Source organism: Lathamus discolor, chromosome 6 (assembly GCF_037157495.1).
Source record: "Lathamus discolor isolate bLatDis1 chromosome 6, bLatDis1.hap1, whole genome shotgun sequence".
Taxonomy (NCBI): domain Eukaryota; kingdom Metazoa; phylum Chordata; class Aves; order Psittaciformes; family Psittacidae; genus Lathamus; species Lathamus discolor.
The window spans coordinates 91,824,876-91,846,151 of NC_088889.1; the positions used below are offsets into that span (position 1 = coordinate 91,824,876).

At 59.4% G+C, this 21,276-nt stretch overlaps 1 protein-coding gene across 2 annotated transcripts; it reads right to left on the bottom strand.

Moving 5' to 3' along the window:
* Nucleotides 1–558: 558 nt before the first annotated feature.
* SCNN1B (sodium channel epithelial 1 subunit beta) lies at nucleotides 559–13,252 on the bottom strand. 2 transcript variants are annotated; one of them, XM_065684963.1, is made up of 15 exons: nucleotides 13,183–13,237; nucleotides 11,497–11,635; nucleotides 10,735–10,948; nucleotides 8,758–9,076; nucleotides 7,731–8,175; nucleotides 7,284–7,477; nucleotides 6,577–6,680; nucleotides 6,017–6,180; nucleotides 5,460–5,567; nucleotides 3,262–3,379; nucleotides 2,857–2,932; nucleotides 2,662–2,719; nucleotides 2,090–2,151; nucleotides 1,197–1,272; nucleotides 559–1,089 (listed from the first exon to the last, which is right to left on the bottom strand). In XM_065684963.1, the coding sequence occupies exons 4-15, from the start codon at nucleotides 9,066–9,068 to the stop codon at nucleotides 712–714; spliced, it is 2,094 nt and encodes a 697-aa protein (XP_065541035.1). In that variant the 5' UTR covers nucleotides 9,069–9,076; nucleotides 10,735–10,948; nucleotides 11,497–11,635; nucleotides 13,183–13,237; the 3' UTR covers nucleotides 559–711. The 2 variants fall into 2 exon arrangements, with proteins under 2 accessions (XP_065541035.1, XP_065541036.1); XM_065684964.1 differs by lacking the exon at nucleotides 11,497–11,635 and having other exon boundaries at nucleotides 13,183–13,252.
* Nucleotides 13,253–21,276: the final 8,024 nt, after the last annotated feature.

The window sequence follows — 21,276 nt, forward strand, 5'->3', positions numbered from 1 at the left end:
TATTGCCCCGAGCGGTGCAGTTAAGCCGCCCGGAGCTCCTCTCTGCCTGAGAAATACCTGAGCACTGATCTGCACACGTGAACGGCCGTGACCACCCGCACCGCAAACCCCGCGCAGCCAGCACACACACAGGGCGCCCGCAGGCAGAGGGGTGCTTGTCTTCAGTCTGCTGCTGCTGCAGCTGCTTAGGGATGGAAATACAGAGACCTTGGAAGTCAAAAGCTGGGTCCCAACCCGAGGGTTGACCACAGTGCAGCATCCACACATCCCAGCCTATCCTTGGTGCTGCCAGCCTCAGCCTGGTGCAGCCTCCATTGCCACCATCTGCTGTTCCCACTGGGATGTGCTTCCCACCACCCCTCAAAAAGACATGGTGGTGCATGATTGCACAGCAGAGCTGGTGTACAGAGGCTGCACATACGGATGGGGCTTGGAGCAAGCTGCTCCAGTGGAAGGGGTCCCTGCCCGTGGCAGGGGTTGGAACTGGAGGAGCTTTAAGGTCCCTTCCGTTCCATGCTTCTATGAGCATACCAAAGGCAGAGCCTGACACCAGCCCTGTGAGGGTCATGACCAGGTTTATTGGACAGAGCTTTTCCCAGCGAGCAGTGGGGAGGGGAGGGCAGCCGGGGCGGCTCGGAGCCCTCCCGGCTGTGGCAGAGCAGGGCTCTCTCGGGCCATGCCTGCGCGGGGGGTGCCGGCCGCACTCGCTGCTCATTCGGTCTCCGCGTCGCTGTCGGGCCCGAGGCCATCCAGGGGCTGCACCCGCAAGGAATCGTAGTTGGGAGGGGGGGTGCCGGGCTCAGGGGGCAGCTCCTGCTCCCTGTCCCTGTCCCTGGGCAGGGTCCCGGCGGCCTCGTGCTGGAAGCCCAGGTTGGTGTGAGCCTCCACCAGCTCCGACACGGTCGGCGGCGCGTCCGGGTACCGCGCCTGCGCCCGCCTCTGCTTCAGCCCCTTGCACCAGCTGATGATGTTGATCACGGTGATCCAGAGCGAGTCGATGATGATCTCCCCGAACTCGATGAGGCAGAGCACGGAGCCCCCCATCCAGAACCCGAACTGCCCCCCCAGGCTCGACAGCAGCCACACGATCTGCAGCAGCGGAGCAGGGGGAGCCCGGTCACCCACCGAGGACCACCCGGAGGAGCTGAGCCCCGTGTGCAGGGTGGCACCGGGCGGAGGCAGGGATGGGCACTCACCGTCGTGGCAGCGGACTCGGAGATGGTGCGGTAGTTGTACTCCTGGAAGTAGATGTTGAGCTTGATGATCCCGTTTCTGCAGGGGACAAGCGGCAGCTCAGGGCAGAGCCGGGATGTGGGCATCCCATCCCTCTGCTCCAGCTGCACAGAGCCCGGCCGAGCCACCTGCGAGCATCCACCGAAACTCCTGCCTGGCACGTGGGGAAGCTACAAGTGCCACTGTCCTGAAGCCTCCTGGGGCTGTTTGCTCTGGGCTTTTGGCTGCCCTGGTTGATCAGAGGGGGCAGCAGCCCTCAGTGCCCTGCTCCTCATGTTCCTGAGTGCACAAACAGAGCCCCAGCACCACGACTGACCCCAGTGCAGCAGCTTAATGTGTGCAGGTTAGCCAGCACCGGTGAAACCGTTCCCTGTTTCCCTGCTTTGGTTTGGGTGGTCGGTGGCGCTGGGTTTGGGTAGGTGGTTTTTTTCCATGGGGAAAACCCCTCCTTTTCCACCCGAATTCAGGGTTCAGGTTCTCAAAGGGTAACTCGGCAGTTGCCCATCTGGGTGCATCCCTTCCACTGCTGCTGGCAGGCTCAGAGATGACCGGACATGGCGGTACAGGGGCTGGCCCTGGCAGCTCGCAGCTCCCTGCGTGCAGCTGGCGCGAGGTGCTGCCGTTAGCGCTGTTTTTAAGTTACCTGCCCGTTTGTCTGACCCCGGTTGCCCCTGTGGAGAGCAGAGCTCATGCACAAAGCGTGTTCCAGGTTTGCTGTGTGTATCCTCCAGGCAACCACGCGCCAAATCTTGTCCTCCCTTTGCATTGGTGTGCTCTGGCCCATCGCCAAGGCTCACGCTAATCTAATGTTAACAGCCTCAGTGGAGGAGATAAAGTGGTTGTTCCTTTCACTCACCTGTCCAGAGTCACGTTTGTTGACATATCCCTTTCATAAGACAGAATATGGAAAATCCAGTCCTAGGGAAACAGAACGCGCTCAGAACCGAGCAGGAGCATCCCCTGGGCCCTGCTGGGGCAGGAACCTGAGCCTGGGGCAGGAGACAGCAGCCATTCACCCATCCAGAGCCCCTGCGCTTGGCAGCGTGTGGGTGCCTTTGCTGGGGCTGAGTCCATGCTGGGAGAGCAGGGTCCTGCTGGCTGCAGCTTCCCCAGTTCAGGGTTAAGGGTTCTTGTTATAAAATGCAGGGTTTTCTATAGGGAATATGTGCAAAGTCCTCAGCACCCACGTGCTCGGGTAAACCAGAGGTCAGCACAGGCTTCGGGCTGTCACCGGCACCAGGGCAGGCCCTCAGGCAGCAGGAGCGGCCATGGGGGTATCCCCCCCCCATCCCATGATCCTGCTGCCTGTCGGCATCCCGGAGATGTGTAATTTGGCAAAGAGGCGTTTGCTACCCGGGCATTAGCCCAGGAACGCCGGGTGATTCATGGGGTAACGATCGGTGCTGCAAGAGGAGGAGCCGGAGTTACCTCGGAGGCTTCGGAGGGCCAGTCGGCCATGGAGATGGTCATCTTGTACTGCGTGTCGCTGCGGGGCGAGGGATGGCGCGTTAGTGGAGGCTCCCTCTCAAGTCACTGGTGCTGCAGTGGGAAGGTTGGGATCGCTGGGGATAGCACAGGATCCGCTCCACCTCCATCACTGCCCCGAGCGGCCCCGGTACTTACTTGCATGTTTCCTTACAGGAGTCAATACAGATCTGTCTGTGCCTTATACTTGACCTCAGTGATGAATAGCAATATGCTGTTGGGTGAAGACAAAGATTCAAAGCACGTTTAGATGAGGACCTGCTTTGCTGGATGACATCAATATCATTTAGCAAGTGTTTAGGTCTGAGCCTGCGGCACAGGTTTGCTGCTGCCCCTCTGACCTGCCTTCCCTTGGGATACTCGGGCAAAAAGGTCGCCCCTTCTCCCAGGACTGGCCCCAGTGGCCACGGAGGGACCTTACACGGGCAAAAGCCACGGAGCTGTGGCATTTACTATGACAAAAAAAGCTCCCATGCACTCCCGCCCCTCCTGCACCCTCGGCCCCTGGGGTGTGTGTGCAAGGGGCTCTGTTCGGGCTCTTACCCCAGCCTGGGTAATCTTCGTTATTGCAGTAGTTTACCCCTTGAGGTAAAGGAAACATATAGTGCCCACATCCACAGATCTCAATCATGTCCTTCTGGAAGCAGGAGCGCAGGCAGGCCTGGAGGAGGGGAGAGGGGGCTGCTCAGAGAGGGGCTGGAGCTGCTCAGATGGGGCTGGAGCTGCTCAGGTGGGGCTGGAGCTGCTCAGGCAGGGCTGGAGCTGCTCAGACGGGGCTGGAGCTGCTCAGGTGGGGCTGGAGCTGCTCAGACGGGGCTGGAGCTGCTCATGCGGGGCTGGAGCTGCTCAGGTGGGGCTGGAGCTGCTCGGACGGGGCTGGAGCTGCTCAGACGGGGCTGGAGCTGCTGGGGTCTGCGCGGGCCCTGGGAACCGCTGCACTCCGAGGAGCTCTCGCTCCTTGGCATGGAGCAGACCATTCTGTGGCTGCGGGGGGTGCTGCCGGGGCCCCCCCTGTGTAAAAGCCTCCTCCGGCTTTACCGTAGCGAGAGGAGGCTGAGCCGGGCTGCCCTGGGCAGGGCTCCGCCGCACGGGCGCTCGTGAGGCCGTTCTGCTGCTGCCGCTGGAGATGCGAGCGCAGAGCCCAGCCTGAGCTGCCCGTGCGCCCCTCGCTGCGCTCCAGCCGCGCAGAAACTGCGCGTTTCTCACCTATTCTGGGGCCCTAGGGCAGGCCCACGGCTCCCGGGAGGAACGCAAGTGCTCTGTCGCACCCACGGACGCTGCCGTTGGCTCCAGGTTCATGGGACAAAGTGCCCAAGGGCTGCAGTCCGCGTTAGAGCCGGGGCTCTAAAAATACTTCAACACAAAGAGCAGGCTTTGGACATGGGAGTTATCTTATCTGTGCATCTGCTGCTCCCCTCGAAGGCACCGTGAGCCCGGCTGCAGCGCTGCCGTGAGCTCAGCCAGGCGTGAAGTTAATCAGCTGAGAGTGGAGTGGGACCGGGCATGAAGCAGGGCACAAAGCGCTAACAGCTCTAGGGGAAGATAACGAATTCAGCAGCCGCAGCTCGGCAGAGCAGCCAGGGAGCTGCGGTGCCATAGGAAATGCTTCCAGAGCTCCCTGCAACCAGGGAGCAGTGGCAAAACCTGAGAGGTCTCTGAAGTGAGGTGGAGCGCGTGGGCGCAGAGCCCCCGTCAGCATTTAGCAGCTTGGGAGCCGCAGTGCAACCCTCTCAAGTGTTTGCTTAAACGTCATGCAAGCATCTCAAAGAGGGGTAGAGCGGCCCAAATGGCAGTTACATAAAGGCAGAAATACACCCCCCCGCTGAGCAGAGCCCCCGCTTTGGGGTGCGTTGTTCCGGCATTGGAACATAACCCCCAATGGGGTTTGGTGTTTTCCGTAGTGCCGCTCTCACCCCCCGAAGCGCTTCCCCTTCACGTGACAGCCCATTACGAATGACCCCCCCGTCCTGCCTGCACCCTGGGTTTCCACTGATTGAAGGTTTGCGAACGCTGAACTTTCTCAGCCCAGTTTTTAAGTGCAGAAAAGGCAAAGCTCTGGCTTCACTTCCCATGGAAAACCAGCGGGTGTTCCCGGGGGAAAAATAGCGCGATTCCCCTAAAGAGGAAAGGGTGAAGAAGAGTACGAGGAGAGGAATCCCTCCTGTACATCCCTCTCCTGTCAGGGATAAGCATCGCTTGTGTACACAAAATAGGAGCTGCTACCGGCAGTGGAGCAGCGCCGTGGCTGAACCCCGGAGCTCGGTGCGTCCCGGAGTGCCGGAGCAGCAGGAGCCGGCCGAGCTGATGGAAGTGTCCCATCGGTGTCTCAGCCCTTCCCGGAGCTGCAGCCACTGCTCGCGCTGCAGATGGAGCAGCCACAGCTCAAAGCTCTGGAGTTTGGAGTTGTCCTGGAGGCTGCTCGGGAGCAAAAGGGAACCCCGAAGAACCAGCAGGGTTTGAGGGAGCTGCGGCCCGGGCGCAGCCTGCTCCGGCTTTGCCTGGTCGGGAACCCTCACCTGCAGGGAGCCGGGCTCCAAGGTGGCCGGGCAGGGGGAAAGGACCAGCACTGAACCATGCTCAGCCCTTCTTTCAGTGCCAGAAAAGAGGGTTCCCGTGTTCAGGCTGTGCTTTCTACTTGACCATTGCTGATCCTCCAGTACCCCTGCTTGCTCGTCAGAGAATTCCACTGCTTTGGTCATTTTTCCTACCCAGTTTTGTTTGCCTGAAGAGCGTGGGGTTACCTGTATGGAGTAGGAGGTGTTATATTCGCTATAGAGATTTTTCACAGGGACATCAGACCCGTTCATGGTGCAGTCGCTGTAGGGATAGCCCATCCGTTCCAGTTCATCCTGAAAGGAAACCAAAGCAGCAAACGTCAGTGCCTGTCGGTCCTCCTGGGCCCCGGTCTCATTTTCTAGGGTCTCTGTCATTCCCATGTTCCCTTTTGGCTTTGGGACAAATCAGAGTCATGGGCAGCAGAGCTGAAGGAGAGGCAGCGTTGCCCAGGGTGGATGGAGGCAGACGAGGGTGTTCAGAGCAGCGTGTTCTAGCAAGGCACCTTCAGACACACTAAAGGAAGAGCCAGCAATGCCCTGAGCTCACTATTTTGGCTTCAATAAAGCACTTTGCCAGGACAGTTACATAAAAGTCTCCATAAACTGTTCCAGCCCGCAGCTAGCCTATACCGCGACGCTTTTGGTTTGAGCCAGTTCAGCCAAGACTTAAAACAAACTTGGTTGCAGTCCCATCAGATAACATTATTCTCAGACAATCTGCTCAGGAGGAATGCCGCACATACCACCAGCACCCCGATGGAGGTTTCCGTCCCCGGCATTGCATAGATGCCCTGATCCTTCAGGAAGGGGAAGCTCTTCTGTTGGTGCAGCATGAGCCTGGCCCCGGCGGCGGATGACAGGTAAGGGATGTAGTCCTGCTGGCTGATGTCCAGGATTAACTTCAGCCCTGGGACACCAGACAAAACACTCAGGAGCTGTATAGAAACGTGAGTCGTGGAAGAACCCAAAGCCTCTTTTCCTCTCGCTGTGCACAGAGGTGTCAGTTCCTTGGGGAAGGGCCGGGTCTGGCTGTCACAGCAGCCTCACGTGTGCCTAAATCTGCATGCTGGAGAGTGCTCTGAATGGAAATATCTGAGGGAACGCTGAGACACTGCCCCAGACAGTTCCGCCAGCCACACGTTGCACTTCCGCTACGTGTCACATCTGTGCCCGCAGCACTTGGCCCTAAGCGGCACGTTTCCCTTCGGGGGGCTTTTCCGCCACTGCTGCAGTGCTCCAGAGGCACAGGAATCACAGAGCTGCTCTCCAGCAGCAGCGCTCGCTGCGGGCCGCTCGCTCTTACCAAACTCAGCTCCCGGGTTGGAGGAATTCAGAGCCTCTTCGTCCATGCCCCAGTTGAAGATGTAGCAGTTACCGTGGTCCGGGTGGTAGATCTGGGTGAAATTCCTGCAGGAATCATGCCCGTAAAACTGTGGCTCGGGGGTTACAAACCAAGCCATCGGTGGGAGCAGCGCGTTGTGGGGATGGAAAGGAGCAGCCTGTCACACTGACGGGAGGCAAAATTGCCTGCTGTGAGCTGCGGTAACAGACTTGGGCTGGGGGTAAATCTCAGGTGTTGACAGTAATTCTCTGCTCCCTCTGCAGCAGTGGAGGCTCCTGCAGCGGGGGGGGGGGGGCTCACGAGGATCACAACCAGGTGAGAAATGGGGATGGCTGAAATGTGCCTCAGAGCCTGTGTGGAGAGAGCAGGGGCTGTACCTGGGGCTGCACGGCTGTGCTGACTCAGCACTGGGCTGGCAGCTGCTGATCACCCTTGGGTGCTGATAGTCTCAATACATCAGGAGCAAAACAGCCCATCCAGAACTGAAACTCAAGCCAGCGCTATCCCAAATAACCTGTTTCTGCCAGGATCACATCCAGAAACCCTCTGGGAAATGGTGCTAGAGTTTAGGACCAGCAGAGATCTCTATTAACTGATATATACCTTAAAAATTGACAAGCAAAAGGCTGATGTGACAGGGAAGGGCAGGGAGCCCGGCATGCACCTACTTGTAGTTGCAGGGTTCAGCGCCATAGAGACAGGCCAGGATCATGTCCTCTGCCTGGTAGCCCATCCTGATCCTCTCCTGCAGGGGCACTTTGGAGAGGATGCTGGTGGACTGCAGGATGTACCACTCGGTCACCGCCTGCGCCGCGCTCGTGAAGTTCCTGTAGGTGCAGTTGTCGGAGCCCGGGTGGCTGCACTGGGGGGACACAACAGGCAGGTCTGAGCCACCTGCAGCAGGGACCTGCAGCCCCTCTGCCTGACGCCAGCCCTGCTGCTGCTCCGGGACATGAGAGCTGTGCCCAGACCAGGCTGGGTGCCTGCATCAGAACCCCTCCGCCATGTGCAGCCAGGGGGAAGAGACACCGATCCCCACGGCACATCCCTGCCGAGGCACCCACTGCTGGCCATCCCTCACCCCTCCCCGGCTGCCTCCTTGGGAGCCCTCTCACCAACTTCACCGCCAGCTTGTACTTCTTTTCTTCCAACGTGGTGTTGGCCGGGGTCGGTGCAGTGGCGGTGTGGTTGCCGGCAGTGTGGTTGCCGGCAGTGTGGTTGCTGGCAGTGTGGTTGCCTGCAGTGTGGTTGCCCACAAAGCTTCCATTGCCCGCAGAGACTGCGATGTCCACAGAGCTCTCGTTGCCCGCAGGGGTCGGGGTGTCTGTAGAGGACTGGATGTCCGCAGCGGTCTGGTTGGTCTCAAAGATGTCCAGGATGATGGGGTTGTCTTTGTCGTGCTCGTCGATGAGGACCAGGGGGATCTGGTACCAGAGCTCCAGGTCGAGTGGGGGGGAGATGCTCTCGCTGCTGTTGCCCGGTGAGGGCTGCAGGATCCTCTCCAGCGCCGCGTCAATGAGCCGGTCCAGTTCTTTGAGAAGAGGCTTCGCCTCCGAGTATCTGAGGACAGAGCAATCACAGGCAGTGTGAGGGCAGTGGGGATGTGCAGCAGCTCCTGTGCTGCAGCCCCGGCTTTGGCCTCCCTGGGGACCCCGATCACTGCCTAAGGATCTACTGGAGAGCAACAGGAGCCTCCATACAGAGCACAGGCAGCTCCACACGAGCATCCCTGCAGCCGGGTGGGGAACCAGCGGGAGGATGAGCAGAGCTCGCAGTGGTGAACCTGCCCGTGCAGACCTGAAGTGGGGGAGTTTACATGAAACACCTCTAGCAAGTGAGAGAAAAAACAACCCCAAAGCAATTCCTGCGTGTCGGTTGAGCGCGTCTTGCCTGGGGCTGCACTACTGGGTGGGTATCGTTTCAAAGCAGCTCTAACAGGAATCAGTTACTCCTTTAAAACGGTGCTCGAGTTGTGTCGCTGCAGCTCCCAGCAGATAACTGCTGTTTAACCATATACCCACATACCTAATGTGGTATCTGAGCCAGAAACAGGTCCACGGTACCTTACACAGTCCCTTACACCATCAGTACAACTGCGGGTGTTAAAGCACAACTGGGTGAATTAGGCAGAGAGAGACTTACTTGTAAGGGTTGGCATTGCAGACTGTGACTGCTGGGAACTTCATGGTCTTAAAGCCGATAGAGAGAGAGGAAGTGACGTTGAAGGACAGGTAGGTGTTGATGAGGATGCCCCACTGCCAGAAGACCAGAGACGCAAAGAGCAAAGTTAGGAAGAACCAGATGAGTTTCTTCTTCGGCCCCTCTTTGATGATGCGCTTGGGGCCGTGCGTGTTGGTGTTGTCGCAGTACCAGACCAGCAGCTCCTTGTAGGTGTAGCCGGGGCCCTTCTGCAGGCGGTGCAGTGCCCGGATGAAGTACTTCTTCAGGTTCATGCTGTGGTCTGCAAGGGGAGAGCAGAGCACAGGCATCAGAACGATGATGAGGAGCAGGCTGGTATCACACTGAGCGCTCTGGGGCCGTCAGCAGAGCAGAAGGGGAAGTTATGTGGTGGCACCACCATGGGTTTATAACGCAGGAGCTATTCAGAGCAGACGTTCTGCAGGGTCACGGCATGGCAGTGAACAGCCCCCCCCCCCCCGAGGGGTGCGAGGGGCAGGTCCATGCTTTGCTGCTCCGAAAGTGCCCGATGGTTTTGACACATCCTTCCAGCCCCACAAGGGTTAAGTGACTGGGACCTGCTGAACGTGTGCCACCAGTGACTTACCCAGTACCAGCCCCAGGCCCTGCAGGTGTTGCAATACCCACCCAGGTCACTTTTTAGGAAGCAGGCACTTGGTGTGCAAACTGCTTCGTCTGCAACACCACCCGAAACCTCTGCCAACACTAGATGGACCAAGCAGCACACGCAGGAGCTGGTTTGAGGCGAAACAGTGCTCAGTGTTCAAGCTAACACAGGGCATAGAACAGTTTTTGTTAACAATAAAAGGCATCAGAGTGCACCAGGCCATCAGAGGGGGCAGGAGACAGGGCCCTGGTACCTGCAGCCCCTTTCCCAGCACCAGGAATGCTGTTGAGTGCTGCTGCCTGCCGGAGGAAGGACAAGGGATCGTTCTTTTCCACCAAATTCCTTTGTGTTTCAGATAGTATCGGTATGCTCCCGGCGCTCGTGTGAGGATGCTGCATAGCTCACATTCACGCTGCGAGTAAATAGAACATCTTGTGCTGCTGTTTTAAGGTGAGAATTTGCGTTACCAAATCTCACTATCCCGAGGCAGGATTTCCAAACAACCCCAGGCAGCTGCTGAGGGCGTTCTCCTGGTTTAAATGTAGAAGAGAGTTAAGGACTGATGCCGTGTGTAACTCAGCATCCCAGAAGAGAGAGGGCTGAAACAGCACAACATTTCACCAGCGAGCAGCACCCAGCAATGCAGAGGCTGGGTGATGATGAGCGGTACTTGCAGAGCTTGAGAAAAGTATAAACCCAACGGGTTTTATGGTGCCTCCCTCCATGATGCAAAGGGAGATGGTGATTTTCATTGCACACCCTGTTACATGTGTGTTGGATGCAGCCTAACACCCTAAGGTCTTGATGGCAGAGTGCTTTGGAAAGGAAGCTCCAGCTCCTTCCTCCGAGATTTGAGGCAGGCTCTACTCGTGTGGAAGTGTTTGGATCCCCAGGGAACGCGTGTCCTGGGACTTCACCTTTTAGCTATGTTTTAACTGATCCGGAATGTTTCTTCCCTGATGTCAAAGCTATGGGACCTGTTCTTTGCCCGTGCTGCTCCATCCTGTGGCCTCGCAGGGTGCCTGGCAGCAGGAACACAGGCATGGGATGGGGATGGGGTCGGCTGGAAGAGCATTGTCAGGCAGGACGCCTGCAGCATCCCTGCCTTACCATGAAAACCCATGATCCCCACATTAAAAAACCAAGCTAAAGAAGGTGTGCTGGAAATACAGCAACCTTCCTTTAGGTGTAAGCTCTGCTTTCAAACCAGTCATTTGATAAAAGGATGGCGTTAAGCAGGGGCTGTGCTCGACCACACGTGGGTGACACTGCTTTGCACTCTTTTTTCCTCACTTTCATAGTTTTCTTCTTACCTTTATTTCCAGGATGTTTCCAGACTTCCTGTTCCTTTCTCCCTGCTGCAAGCCTCCCTCTGCGAGGTTCCTTGTCTGATGGGAAGCCGAAGCCTGTTACGGGGGTTCCTCACCCCAGGGACAGAGGCTCAGTGCTGGGACGCTGCAGCTGCCCGGAGGGGGTTTGGTGCTGGTTTCAGTGCCCGCCCGCTCCTGCTCTCCCCCATCAGTGTACCTGGAGCAGAGAAAAGACAAGTGAGGGATGACAAAAGCCCCCCTCCATCAGTGCACAGGTAACTGTTGCCCCTTCCCAAAGCCCCTCTGGAGAAGGGAGCAGAGGCTGCAGTGGGATAGGAGCTGATGGGGAGCTCAGGGATAAGGCACATGGGGATGTCCCACGGTTACAGACTCTGTCCCTGCTGCTGCTGCCCCCAAACCGCTCATTCCCTGCACAGTGTGCGACACTCATGGGCCTGGATCTTCGGGTTTATTTCTTGTCTGGCTGCTGTACTTCCAAAGCCGGCCCGGGGAAGGGGACCACGCACCCGCTGGGCTCCCCCACTGCTCCTCCTCTGCATTTCTCATTGTCACACTGCTCTGGCACACTGTTAGCCCCGACACACCAACGTCAGAGCCTGAGCCTGGGCCCCGAGAGCCCTGCAGTGCCAGGGTGCCTCGGACCCCTCTCTGGGCAGCACCCACACCCCTGGTGACAGAAGCGGTCCTAAAAGAGCTCGTGGCTCTGGTGCGGTTTGCTCTGTGCCGTGAGAGAGACGTCCTCACCTTGCCCAGCAGCCACGAGGCCGGCCCTGCATCAGCCCAGCATCGTCGCAGCTGAAACTCCTCCACCTCGCGGGTGAGATCAGAGTCCCGCGTTACGAAATGATCGTGCTGACTGTGCTGAGCCTCCTCCGGGCTCTTCCTGCAGCAATTGCCACGTAAAAGAAATAAAGACATAAGCAAAACTGAGGGAAGCTCCAGGGTGGTACCTTGGCTGCACAACCGCTCCAACACTGCCAGCCCTGATGCTGCCATTATTCAGTACTTTCTCCACTGGGACACTAAACAGTGGCTCCTCTTTGGTCACCAGCTGCTGCTCTGCCATCCTTTCCAGAGCCTGATGAAAAGACCTGGTTTCCCCAGAGGAGACTTTGATCCAACCTAGCAGCGTTTTTGCAAATTAGAGGCAATCTGTTTCATTACCTCACAGGTTTGCAGGTTGAGGAAGAAATGGAGCAGTAACAGATCAGCAGGTGAGGACAGCCTGAGCTGGGGATGCTTTGGAGAGCGGCCGCCTGCTCCATCACCCGCAACACCCGATTGCGCCGGCGCCTCCGGGTCTCTAATCCCAATGGGCACGCGTACAGCACTCCAGGTGTTTACAGTCGGCAAGCTTAGAGAGCGCTGCCTGGCGCTCTGTGCCGTGTGCTCCATCATCCCTGCCCGCCCTGCCTGGCCCTGCGCTTCCCGCAGTGGCCCTGTCTCCTCGGATGATGACAAGCCTTGCTCCTCACTCCCCACGTGCCAGTAAGGTCACATTGCCGAGTTCTCTGCTGCTTGTGCAATGAACAACGTGAATCCTGGGACGTAAGAGGAGCAACCCCCAGCAGCTCCCTCCCCACCACAGAGCTCCTATCCCGCGATAAGACCCGTGTCCCGGGGGCAGCAGCCCGAGGTGAGGGCGTGTGGCCCGCAGCAGAGGAAGTGCTAAGGGAGACACTCAAAGCTGCACTTTGCTCCCGTACCTGTTATCAGGGAGATCAAAGAACCCCTGCACAGACGGGGGTTAAGGAAAAACGACAGCACCTGACCCTGTGCATAGCCCGATGTCCCAACAGCACCAACACTGGCAACACTGCTGCACAAGCATGGTGAGATGGGGCGACTTCATGTCTGCATCATGCAGAAAGACACCACAACCGGATTGATGGCATCCCCCCCAGATGTCAAAAAAGGACTCCCCTTATCTTTCTCCCTCTCTAAAGAGAGGGAATCCCAGACGGGTTTGTTTTGGAGGAGGCTTAAAGCTCCTCCAGCTCCAACCCCTGCCCCGGGCAGGGACCCCTTCCACTGGAGCAGCTTGCTCCAAGCCCCTGTGTCCAACCTGGCCTTGAGCACTGCCAGGGATGGGGCAGCCACAGCTTCTCCGGGCACCCTGTGCCAGCGCCTCAGCACCCTCACAGGGAAGAATCTCACTCCTTAACCGCGCATCCTCCACTGCAAGAGGCGGTGGCAAACTCCGGTGAGGTCTCACCACGGACACTTCACCAACCGCTCACCCCGGTCCAGCCCCGCCGCGCCGGTCCCTTCACCTCGGGGCTGGCGGGAGGATGCCCGCGGGTACCGGCACCGGCACCCGCATCCTCCCCGGCACCGCGCGGGGTGAAGGAAGCGGCGGCCCCGCGCCCCCCACCCGCCCCGGTCCCGGTCCCGGTCCCGGTCCCGGTCCCGGTCCCGGTCCCCCCGTACCTGCCGCGCGGCGCCGGCAGCGTCCGACCGACAGCAGGACCGGCCCCGCCCCGGCCGCGGCCCCGCCCGCCGGCCCTGCCCACCCCGGCCCGGGCCCGCCGGCCGGCCCCGCCCGCCGCGGCTCTCCCGGAGCATCTTTGGTTCCCCCCGGAGCGGATCCGTTTCACCGCGCCCCGGCCCCGCTCCCCGAGGGCGGAGGCTCCGGTCCCCTGGGCTCCGGCACGGGGAAGGGCCGCGGGAATGGGTGGGCACAGGGAAGGAGGAGGCCGCGGAGCTGCTGCCGGGGCTGGAGCAGCTCTGCTCTGGAGCCAGGCTGAGAGAGCTGGGCCGGGGCAGCCTGGACAAGAGAAGGCTCCTGAAGGGGAGACCTGAGAGCAGCTCCAGTGCCTAAAGGGGCTGCAGGGAACCTGGAGAGGGGCTTGGGACAAGGGCCTGTAGGGACAGGCCAAGGGGAATGGCTTGAACCTGCCCGAGGGGAGACTGAGCTGAGCTCTTAGGCAGAAGCTCTTCCCTGTGAGGGTGCTGAGGCGCTGGCACAGGGTGCCCAGAGAAGCTGTGGCTGCCCCATCCCTGGCAGTGCTCAAGGCCAGGTTGGACACAGGGGCTTGGAGCAAGCTGCTCCAGTGGAAGGGGTCCCTGCCCGTGGAGGGGTTGGAGCTGGAGGAGCTTTAAGGTCCCTTCCAACCCAAACCAGTCTGGGAGACCTTATACAAGAGCACAGCCATGTAAAGCAAGTTTCTTCCCCTGGTTTGAGATGTCACCGGTGTCAGGACATCCACTCATGGCTTTTGCTTTCCTCGCTCCAGCCATGCCCACAACCAGCCTTTGGCACAGGCCAAGGCGCTGCAGGTGAACTGCACGAGTGTCTTCAAAGAGGTTTAGAAGCCTTTTTAAGAAGATCTTATAACCCATTTTTAAAAGACCTTTCCCCACACTGGGGCCAGCTCTGCGCATGTGCGGGATCCCTGAGCCCAGCAGGGCTCTACAGCCACAGTCCAGAGGTAAAGAGCATCTTGAGTGACTGTGGGAGACGTTAACTCCTCACAGCAGAGCAGCAAATGGGTCTGACCCTGCTGGGGACCATAAATCACCGCAGAGCAGCACAGCATTGTGAGGGGTCAGGATTGCCTCTCGCTAGGAAACGTCCTCGCAGGTTCTCGTTCAATCAGGACTGGGTCAGACTTTCCCAAACGTCCCCTGGCGCCGCTGTTTGGGAACAAAAGGGATTTTTGTTGTTAAACCTCCTGCCGCTCTGCCGGGACTGGAATCTGGGATCGTGTTTGAGCAGCGCTTGCAGGTGGAGCTAGAACGAACAGGTTGGATGGCGAGTACCAGGACTTGCCCAGTTCCCAACCTCTGTCCTGTCAAAATAATCACCCTCTATCGCTCCTTCTTTCCCCAGAGAACAATGTCTGCCACCAGCACTGAAAAATAGAGCTGAAAATAGAGCAGGCTGCGTTTGTTCGCGGTGTGAAACATCAGCCGTGAAGCCAAATGACCTTGAGTTGGGCTCGGCTCTGCGTTGGCTCACTTGCCTCATGAGAAGGTTTATTTCATAAGCAAAACCCTCCTGCTAAAAATACAGCTGCACAAGGCAGGGGAAGCTCTCCTGCAGCCCAGGCATTGTGCTGCGGCCGGGCTGCTGCGTGCCGCTGCCAGCAGCCAAATACAGCTGAGATTCTATGAATGGCACCACCGGGCTGGCCCGTGGTGTTCCCAAAACAGCCGCTGGTCCTGCATGGCTCTGCTGAAAGGAAAACATCTTACTGGTGGCCGGAGCGGGTACAGGCAGCCTGAGAAGGTTTCTGGGATGGATTTTAGACCTGTACATAAAGATGAGGAGATGCTTGTGCTAGAGCCCAGCCAGAGCCCCGGAGACAGCTCTGCAGGGAGGAAATCACCCCAAAATCACAGTTCAGGTCACTAGAAAACCCCTTTGACTCATTCACGTGTGGCTCTGCGTGAATCTGCATTGCCTGTGGATGAATGATGCCCTTTGGCGGTGCAGGAGGTGAGGGGTCACCCTTTGGGGCTCAGGGATTTGGGAAGCCTCTTTGGGCTCCAGAAACAGGAGCGGTGCCCATGGCTCTGTGCCTGGTGTTACCTGCCTGTGCCCTGCACATCCCCTCTCCCGGCCCGGGCAGCCACGACAGGCACGGCGGCACTGCCCATGCACCCGCTCACGGCACTGACGTGCAGCAGGAGCTGCCAGACCTACGTGCCCGGAATGAGTCATGGCTGCAGCCGCTTCCCGTCGGATGGCTCCGGGTGTGCGGGCAGCACTCCTGCCAACCGGCCCCGGGAGGAGGGGCCCGTCCCATGGGCACTGCTCATCCCATGGCCATCGCTCACCCTGTGCTGATGGGGCCGCGTCTGTCCCCACGGGCATCGCTCACGCCATGCTGGTGCTCTGCATGGTGCTCTCCCCTGGCAGCGGGGAGGCTGCTCCTGCCGCAGGAAGCCGGGCATCACCCGTTCCCTTGCAGGGTGCAGACAGGCTCGTTCAGCACTTTAATTGCCCGGTTTATTGGGTGCACTTTCAGAAACATGCTGTCCCTAAACAAAATAGAGTAATTTAGTTGTGACCAGTAAAATCACAGTCAAACGATAGCGAGCATCTCACCAGCCAACCTGCTCTGGTAACCGCTGCATATAAAACGTTTTTAAGTGACCTCTGTTTGCGTTACAAAGATCAGGCAGTAAAACCAAGGCTGGTTTTGTTTTACAAGCAGCAGCAGAGGGAAGCAGCCCCCACGGCTGGCTCTGGCATTGCATGGCCCATGGCTTTGGAGTGAGGGGCTTGGTGGGTGCCGGGGCTCGTGGTGCTGGGTGCAGGTACCACCTCTGTGAGCTGCTGGCTCTGGAATGGGAGGGATGGGGTAAAACCCAGCTTGGGGACAGTCCCACAGTGCTCTCAGCCTGAGCACTAATGACCCAGGTGACTGAACCCGGACTCATCGCACTGGGCTGTGCTCCTCTTAGGGGGTGAAACCAGGAGGATGCTCTTGGCGTGGGGCTGTGATTTGTCACTGATGGGGTTTCCCCAGACTCACTCCCTCTCTAGCTGATGTGACAGGGAATTAGCACCACTCCTTTGCCTTTTCTGACATAGAAGTTTATGGGAAAAAAAGAGCCTCCGGCCATGACTGCGATGTCCAAAGCTGTGGTGAAAGATGGGCTCTGGACCCGGGATGCTCCGGCACAGGCCGGGGAGCGCCAGTGCGGCGCCAGCCCAGACGGAGCATCATAAAGATCCCCGTGGGCCGGGGCTTTATGGTCCTCTCCCATGTTCTGGGGGAAATGTGAAGTATTTTGTGCCCGGTGCGTTTTTATACCAAGGACAGGAGCGGGGATGATTGCCCCGTGTGATTATCCAGGGGAACAGCTTGTCCCTTCCCGGATTCGTTATGTAAACTTGGGTGAGAAGGTCTTAAAACACAAGCGGGGAAGGTTCTGAGCGAGAGACGTTGTGAAAACACTGTGATTCACTGCGGGTCCGGCCAGCACCTGCCTCCAGCCACCCTGTGCGTGATCGCACCTCCACCGGGGCTGCGGCGCGCTTTAAACCCCAGGTGGATGAGTTTGATGAAAGCAGGCGTTTGTCCATCTCTAGAACCAGATTTGGACAAAGTGCATGAGTGGAAGGAGGCCGCAGTGATCCCGTCTCAGCGTGCGGTGGAGCTGGGCTGGCTCTCAGGTGGGCAGGAGGTGCCAGGCTGGCGGTGGCACAGCTCGGCCCCGCAGAGGCTTTGCTGGTGAACGTCCTCCTGCGCCTCGTGTCCTGCTGCTGCCAAGCAGCCAGGGCAGCGGGCACGGGGCCGGGCAGCGCAGGGCAAGCTGAGCAGGGACGGGGATGCGTCTCCCCCCCAGCTCCTTCTGGAAGGGAAACTGAGGCAGGAGCCTGAGACTGGGGGAGACGAGGAGGTGCGGGAGCGCGACAGCCAAGTGCCGAAGCACAGGGATGACGCCAGGGAGGACCCAGCGCCAGAGCACGCTCTCTGCGGCCCTGAGGCTGGGTGTGTTTCCCCGCTTGTACCTCGGGCTGTGTTGCAACCAGGCCCGGAGCTGCCGGGTCAGTGCCCGGAGCCTGCGGCTGCTCCCGCCTGGCCCAAGGGACGAGCCCCGGTGCGGTGAGTCCTGCCGGGGCAGGAACCCGCCGTGCGGCATTCCCACCCGTGCCGCAGGGACAGAGCCCCTGCCCGCAGCTGCTGCCACCCGGATCCCAGGGCTGCGGCGTCCTCAGCACCCACTGCTCCGGAGGAGGACGGATGGGCTGCAGGAGAAGAGCCTTGGCTTTGGGACAGATGGAGGAGATGTCACCAAAGCCCCTAAGGGAAACGGAGCCCCGGCTGCCAGTGCAGGGAAAAGCTGCTCTGAGCCTGTGGTTGTGCAACTGTGCTGCTGGCTCAGGAGCACGGAGTGCACTGGGTGTGCGGTGCTGACGGGGCACAGCGGCACCCGGACCAGGGGCCGGTGCCCGGTGGCTGAGCACAGCCCCGGGTGCCTGGGGCTGGCTCGGTGCGTTCGGGCTGTCACCCGTCATTCACCCACCAGCGCTGCCCTCGCAGCGTGGGGCACTGAGCCGCCGCACCGTGGGGCACAGGAGGTGCTGTGAGCAGGGTCACCCCCGTGCTGGCGGAGGTGTGAGGAGTCGGTGGTGACTGCACCTCCCGGTCCGTCCTGTTTGCAGGGAGATGCTGGCGTCGGGATTAGTGCCGGGGCCGTGTCGCGGCATGTCGCTGCGGGTGCTGCAATCCTGGGTTAACCTTTGACTCAGCTTGTCTGAAACCTGCAGCGCTGCCAGGGCCCGGCCTGTGCTCGGGATGCTCCTGGAAGGAGCCTCCACATCCCCATGGGATGGTGGGAGTGGCTCGGACCCGGTGTCTGCAGTGGGGAATTCTGGCAGTGCTCAAGGCCAGGTTGGACACAGGGGCTTGGAGCAAGCTGCTCCAGTGGAAGGGGTCCCTGCCCGGGGCAGGGGTTGGAGCTGGAGGAGCTTTAAGGTCCCTTCAACCCAAACCAGGCTGGGATTCTATGAACTGCCCCAGGGCAATCGAGTGGTGGTGCTCACCACTGTGGAGCAATAGGAGCAGGAGCTGCCACAGCCCTGGAGCCCCTCGCTGGGTGCCTGGAGGAGACACTTCCTAGTGCCGATGATCATGGAGCTGCGTCTCCTGCCCCAGAGGTGGGGGTGAAATGGAAGCATTATCAATGTCCGGCCTCCCAGAGCTGCATCTGACTGCAGGGCTCAGAGCCCGAATGGGTTTTCCATAGGCATGTGCTGGAGACGCCTTTCCCCAGCCCAGCCCCATTTACATTAATGAGGCATTCAGCTCCCAAACCTGTTTGTGGACCACTGGATGTCCCCAGTGTGGAAGGGGGCCCTTTAACCCCCTCGGTGCTGCCCAGATGGGAGCAGCTTTGGGCAGCTTTAAGCAGCCATCCCCTTGCTCCGAGGGGCTGCAGTCAGCATCCAGGCTGACATCCCGGGGCTGTGGCCACCATGGGGCTGGGAACAGCGGTGCCTTGGATGGCTGGGATCGGGATGGGGCCAGGCTGTGCCTCAGATGCATTTTCCAAGGAATCTGTGGCTTGCTGTTCATGGTCGCACCCTGGGCAGGGGGGCTGGGAGGTTGGGTGCTCCCTCCCGACTGGGAGGTTGGATGCTCCCATTTTTCTCTGGGTTTCCAGGTGTAATTCAGCCTGACCGGGAAACCTCCCACCCTTCCCACATTTATCGCTCCTGTTTCGAGTCCCCTCCTTGCTGGCTGCTCCTGCAGAGTCAGGGGAAGGTCTTGTTTTCCACCAGGAGAAGCCTTTGCCCAGCAGTTTTGGCCCTCGGGAGCACTGGAGCAGCAAGTCCTGCTGCTGGAGGTGGTGCTGCCTCTGCCCCTGCTCCTCTCACTGTGCTTTGCACAGCAGGCGTTGGTGCAGTGCAGCTGGGAGCCCCGGGATTGCTGCTGGATCTGTGTGCTGCCACCGCAGCTCGGACACCCCAAGCTCCAAGCTCCTCGGGGCAGGATGAGCCCGCGCAGCCTTTGAGAGCTCTGGGGTAGGTCAGGACGGTAACTACAGAAATAGGCACCCCCAAGCGAAACTCCCGAGCTCTTCGGGTTCGGGTTGGGCCAGAAGGGTTGCTTTGAAGGACGGATCCGGTCCGTGCCCCTGAAGGCTGTTACAGGGCAGCCGTGCATTGCCTGAGAGAAAGCAGGTCCTGGCTGCGGCCAGCAGGCTCTGTGACGCCGTGCATGGAGGTGTCTGTGCCAGCAGGACCAGGCAGGCTCCGGGCCCTCTCACAGCCATTTCTGTCTGGGCATCCCCCAGTGGATTCCTGCAAAGCTTCCTCCTCATCATCCCCTTCCCCAGCAGCTCCTCCATCACCTGCAACCTCCTGCTATGGCTGGGAGCTGCAGAAGAGCTCAGGCACAGGTACAGGGGCAGGCGCAGGCATAGGTACATGCACAGGCACAGGCAGCCTTTCCCTGTGAGTCACCAGCTCCTGGTGCTGCAGGGGTGTTCCGACACCTCTCCCTGGGGTGTTCTTCACCCGGTGCCTGCGATGCTGCCTCTGCCTTTGCAGCGTGTTCAGGTACCGCATGAAGCCAAAGCCATGGGGCTGTGGGGCTGGGGCCATCGTCACCGCCACCGGGAGCTCCCAGCAGTGCCCTGGAATGCTGTCCCATGGGAAGAGCTTCCCACCGCAGCCCGGGAGCAGCAGCGGCGGCAGGGACATCGCCTCCACAAGCCTCACAGCCTCTTGTTCGCATAAAGCCCAAGCTGGTTTGCTCAAACGCTTTCAGTTGATGATGTTCAGTGTGTGTCAGAGCTGATCCTCGCACCGTCCCGGGCAGCGCTCGTGTTTAAGGTGACTCAGCAGCCCAGTGGAGCTCAGTGTTAAATTTGGGATGAAGTAATCCCTTTCTGGAGCTGCTCCGTGGCTTCCTGCTTCCCAAGGATTATTCATCCAAGGAGCAAAGGTGCTGCGTCTGCCCTGAGCAGTAAATGCACCTCCAGAAAACCTGGGCTTTTCCAAAGAGCTGAAAGTGAGTGTTTGTGCCAAAAGGTGCCTGGACACATCCTGTGTTATCCAGCAGCAAGGCCTCACAGGCACACTGCGGGGAGCGTGACGCTGCAGCAGCCTTGCTCCCCATCACATGGTGTTTCCCCTGTTAGGACTCAGTCATCGGGTACAGGATTTGACCAATCCGTGCCGCAGGACTGACACCGCTCAGGTTATTTTGAAGGCCTTAGTTTTGCCCTGGGAAGCCTTTGGCACAGGGTGCCCAGAGAAGCTGTGGCTGCCCCATCCCTGGCAGTGCTCAAGGCCAGGTTGGACACAGGGGCTTGGAGCAAGCTGCTCCAGTGGAAGGGGTCCCTGCACTGGCAGGGGTTGGAGCTGGAGGAGCTTTAAGGTCCCTTCCAGTCTGGGATTCTGTGATTCTAAGGCTTTCTGAAAGGACCACGTCACTGCAAGGCTTCACCTCTCAGGTACCCCAGAGAAAGCCCTAGGAGCCAGCCTGCAGCACCTGCAGGCACAGCTCCGGGCTGCGATGCGATCGGAAGCACCAGGGACACGAGGCCGTGTCCCCTCGGCCCGTGCTGAGCTGTGCTGCAGGGCCCAGGGCAGGGATGCTCCAGCAGCAGCTGCAGGAGGTTCCCATGCTGATTGCATGATCAGCACCTCCTGATATAACCCAGCCCTTGGTGCTGGTGAGCTGGTGGAGAGGAAGAGGAGCCTCTGTGAGAGGGAATGAAGATAGGTTGAGGACGTTGGGGCTGTTCAGCCTGGAGAAGAGAAGGCTGTGTGGGGACCTCATAGCAGCTTCCAGTGTCTGAAGGGGGCCTATAGGGATGCTGGGGAGGGACTCTTCGTCAGGGACTGTAGTGACAGGACAAGGGGTAACGGGTTCAAACTGAAACAGGGGAAGTTTAGATTGGATCTAAGGAGGAAATTCTTTGCTGTGAGGGTGGTGAGGCACTGGAATGGGTTGCCCAGGGAGGTTGTGAGTGCTCCATCCCTGGTGGTGTTCAAGGCCAGGTTGGATGAAGCCTTGTGTGGGATGGTTTAGTGTGAGGTGTCCCTGCCCATGGCAG